This window comes from Sinocyclocheilus anshuiensis, unplaced genomic scaffold, assembly GCF_001515605.1.
Source record: "Sinocyclocheilus anshuiensis isolate Anshui unplaced genomic scaffold, SAMN03320099.WGS_v1.1 scaffold860, whole genome shotgun sequence".
Classification (NCBI taxonomy): Eukaryota; Metazoa; Chordata; class Actinopteri; order Cypriniformes; family Cyprinidae; genus Sinocyclocheilus; species Sinocyclocheilus anshuiensis.
In genome coordinates this window covers 800,063-804,642 of record NW_015548288.1, presented here as the reverse complement: position 1 = coordinate 804,642, position 4,580 = coordinate 800,063, and the positions used below count along the sequence as shown (strand labels likewise).

Below are 4,580 nucleotides of genomic sequence, written 5' to 3'. Positions count from 1 at the left end.
CCCTTTAAATAAATACCATTACCATAGTGGTCTGGTCTTTATATTTTCCTCAAAACAATTGGTCCCTCCAATGTTCTAGACATGATTATGGATTTACTATTCAATAAAGAAAAAAAAGTTAATTTTGCTGTGAAAGTGCATGATATTCTAGGCTGCGCAGGAAAGCTTTTTTCAGTGTACATATACTGTAATATGGTTAATATAGAAATATCTACAGTATAAATATCTTCTAGACTATGTGTTGATATAATGACTAAAAAATGCCCACCCAGGATATTTGCCAGCCCACCCTTCTATAGCCGTCAAGAACCGGGCCATGATCATTTGGCAGGGATAGATTCTTTGCAGTACAGGCCAGGTTTTCAAATAATGTGTCAAGTTGTGCTAAGTTCAAGTTCATGTCGGTCATTATTCAAATAGTTAACAACATTTGTCTACCAAACCAACATGCAGTTCATTTTGAAGCACATTGTTCAAAACTTTTGAACGTTTGTCTCCTTAATGTGAAAACTGTGTGAAAATGACACAAGAGAATAAATGAATGTATGCCCGAGACTAATGGATGTCATGAAATTACATGCAAAACAGGTCATTATCATTAGTGCAGGACATCGACAAAACAAGCCAGTTTGTCCATTGACAGATACTAACTTGCAAAATGCATTATGTAACATATATATATCAATTCATTATGTGTCATTTACATTGAATTGTTCCAAAATCTGAAAGAAGCTCAGTGGAAAGGAATGGACTGTTTCTGTAAAAACATTCAGTAGTTTTAATAATGATATTCTTACTGGTCCTTGTGTTATCTGCTGGGCAGTTTTTGTAATGTTTTTTCAAGGCTGGGTTTCTTAACCTTCTTACAGTAGTATTGGGAGAAAAAAAGACTACTAGACTGAAATACACGTACTAAATGCCACAGTGTAATGGTTTAATGCGAACATTAGTTTAGAAATTATGGACAGTCTGAGTATTTCTGAAATACTGTGATTATAAACACTGAGTAGAATGACAAATAGCTTATTTTCTCAGTGTATGTGTGCAAGATGGTTTTGAAGAGGCAGATGCAAGGACTTTTTCCTTCCGATCATGCTTTGGAACTTTTGTATAGAAGTTTATTGTACGGTCTCATGCTATATCTGCTGTTCTTGTCTGTACAGTGGATGCTGAAGCTGGCCAGATTTTTTTTTTTTCTTTTGTAATTCTTTCTCAACTGAGTTTTTGCTGCTTGTAAACGTAGTGACAAATCTGGCAGGTCATGTACACTTACATGAGATCACACAGTCATTTCAGTCACTTAAGAAAAGCAGTTTTATTTTACATGGAAGCTGGTTGCCTCATGAGGTCCGACATGTTGAGATACTAAGGTGTTCACACCATGTCATAATTTTGAGATTCAAAATTCAAAGTCAATGATGTGTGCCTTCACGTCCTTATAGAACTCATAATTACAGCTTGTCAGCTCTGAATTTTCTGATAACTCTTGTAACTGATCACTGCAGCATAGCGTCAAAACACTCAAAATGACAGCGGCTTTAGCTGTAAAATGTAGTTAGGCAGTTCATTGTAACATTCTGTCTACTAAATAACTATTGTTAATATATTAATAATAATATGATAAAAATAAATGAAAGACCTACAGTACATATTGTCAAAGTCGAATAACTCTTAATGTCCAGCTAAAAAAAACGGCTAAATGTTTATTAATAATGCATTTGCTTAATAACTGGTTTGTGTTGTATTATGGTTTTGTCTGTTGATTACTCAAATTACATTTTGGCAGTGATAGTGTTGGCATAGACACTCATAATTCCACATTTGAGGATGTGAACAATTTCAACTAAAAAGGGCCAGGTTGTCATTGCAGTAATTATGACACAGTGTAAATGCAGCACTACGCCATTTATCAGATCACATGACTAGCTGAATACTACTGGCTTATACAGTATCTGCACCATTATTGGAAACTTTCACTTGTGGAATAAATAAATTAATTATAAATTAAAATGTAGATAAAGAAACATTTCAGAATGATAATATTAGAATGACAACTTCTGAGGTTTTGGTGAACCGCCTGAATATATTCATAATCATAAGTGTGAAATGGGATGCTTAGGATGAATTTAAATGATATTGACAATCCCTCATCACACAGCTCTGAATGATTCTGTTGTGTTGATTTTGATCTCCTATGTCTCGCTGATTTTATAGACGGCGCTTTCATTGCTAGGCAGAAAGCAAAAGCAGATGCAGACTTTTACACTGCACAGAGAGCAGCTGAGGCCAATAAGGTAAACTCCTAAAACTGCACCCCATCTTTACTGTGCTCATTGTTTTATGAACGTTTTCAACTTTTCTTCTCTGCTCTCCTCTCAGCTGAAGCTGACCCCTGAATATCTTCAGCTGATGAAATTTAAGGCAATTGCAGCTAATAGTAAGATTTACTTTGGAAGTGAGATCCCTCACATGTTCATGGATTCGGGACCAGGAAGCTCTTCCTCAGCTGTCTCCAAAGCCATAGACGTCCTCTCAGAGGGCATACTGGACTTGGAATGACGAGAGAAGTTGTGTTTTAGCACTGAGGATAAATGAACAGGTAATGAAAGAGACTAATGGCAAGTCATTAGACTGCACTGGTGCAATCAGTGCAGCTGATACCACTTTAGTAAAGTAACATGGAGCTGTATCAGTGGGACCGAAATACTTTAACTGTGTCTATACCCTGGTGAGTTGATCACAAACCAGTGGTGGTTAACCAGAGTATTATACTTAAATGGAACAGAGTGTGGGAATGTGAATTTGAATGTGAATGCATGTACGAGATTTGTGCATGTTTTAAATGTTTTAAGATACATCAAGTTTATAAAATTAAAGAGACATTCAATTTTTTTGTATTTTTTTACGCTGAGCAATTGGATTATGTACTTGATAGACATTTTAGTGTCTTGAAGGCTTTTATACCTCAGGGATTCTTTTACTGGGTTTACAGAATCAAACACAGAGTATGTACTAGATTAGGATAGTGTTCTAAATGTTGTTGCCATTTACATTTTTACTGATCAGCTGACTGCCCTTGTTTTAACCTCCCATTGATGAAGCCAAAATATAAATGTTTAATTTATATTAATTTATAGTGTCATGAATGTGGGGGAAAACAAGGACAGTCTGCTGAGTCTGTAACGATTCAAATCAAATGGTAACAAAATTTAGAACAATATCCTAATCTAGCACTCCAAGTACTGAGAAATCTTTCTAGAGGTAACAATTTATAGTGAGAAGATGGTTGTGTAAACCTGCAAAATAGTAATGTCATCTGAAAACAATGTAGCATAAAGCTGTTATTGTTAAATATAAAAGTACAGCATCATAAATTACATATATCAGTTGTGTGCAGAGTTTTATTTTGAATGTAGCAAGAAACTTTTCATCCTAAGCGATGTTCACTTTAAAATGATATCCCCCTTTAAATCGCCAGGCGTTTTGTGCCTTTTCCAGCACAGCACTCATAAACCCAGAGTAGGAGTCATTTTCACATTTCTGTGGATTTGAGTGTTCACTACATCAGAAATGAGTCTTTGTTGCAGTCTCACCACTGACCTTTAGAAAGCGGCATGTCTGTGGGCTGTTTCTCACCCATGGAATGTTGATTCTACTTGACGTTGTTAGCTAGTCATGTTTGGAATATGTTCTGTTAATGATTTCAATTTCTCTTAAACTGAGGTTCTATTACAAAATATACAGGTATTTATTTCCAGTGTTAAAAATTTGTTATATATATTCTTTTTTTGCAGTTTGCACTGGCAGTATGAATATCATGTACAGTATCTCAGTCTAGTACCTCCAGAATAACTCATTTGGATCAATAGCTCGCTTTCATTTCTTGTCAGGAATGTAGGCTATTTGTTTACATGAATGGAGATCTGAATAAGACATTAACTTGAAGGAACTAAAAAGTGTTTCACTGATATATAGATATAGATGTTCCTAATAGGTATGCACCGATACTGGTATCGGTATCGGGCCCGATACTGAGCTCCTGTACTCGTTAAAATGCCCAGATACCAAACGCCGATACCACACAGCATGTGATAAGTGCCATATTCAGACAAAGAAACACCGACAACAGACAGCAGAATGGAGTTATTAGAGATTAAAGATGTCTACGAAGTATATGTATGCAATGAATATAAAACATTCAGTATTAATGCCAGTATAGCTGATTTGCGCCAGCTGGTAAGTAAATCACGCTGAGTGGATTGAGCGTGCAGCGGCGCAGATGCGCGAGCTTGTCGAGTGAATATCCCTTTCTCACAGACATCACTGGAAAGTTTGTAGTTCGGTCGGATATGTCAAAAAGAAGTAAGTAAAATAAGGCACAAGTTACTTAATGGTAGGGAGGGAGGAGAGAGAGAGAGAGCGCGCACTTCTGTTGTGTGATCTTTAATGTTCACTCACTTAGCACACGCATCATTTGGATTAAAACTAAATCGAAAATATAAGACAATTTATAGGGGCATTCACTATAAACGTCATTTATTTTCACTCTTAAGCATACACGACTTTCTGGCGAAAGTGAA

General features: G+C 36.0%; 1 protein-coding gene across 2 annotated transcripts in view; it reads left to right on the top strand.

Moving 5' to 3' along the window:
• The window catches only part of LOC107655923 (erlin-2-like), an 11,906-nt gene extending 8,136 nt beyond the window's left edge, over positions 1 to 3,770 (top strand). The window contains exons 11-12 of one of the 2 annotated variants that reach the window (XM_016443546.1): positions 2,215 to 2,294; positions 2,380 to 3,770. In XM_016443546.1, coding sequence (XP_016299032.1) covers positions 2,215 to 2,294; positions 2,380 to 2,559 — 260 coding nt within the window. In that variant the 3' untranslated portion in view covers positions 2,560 to 3,770. The remainder of the gene's footprint in view (positions 1 to 2,214; positions 2,295 to 2,379) is intronic. The other variant, XM_016443547.1, reaches the window with a different exon arrangement.
• Positions 3,771 to 4,580: the final 810 nt, after the last annotated feature.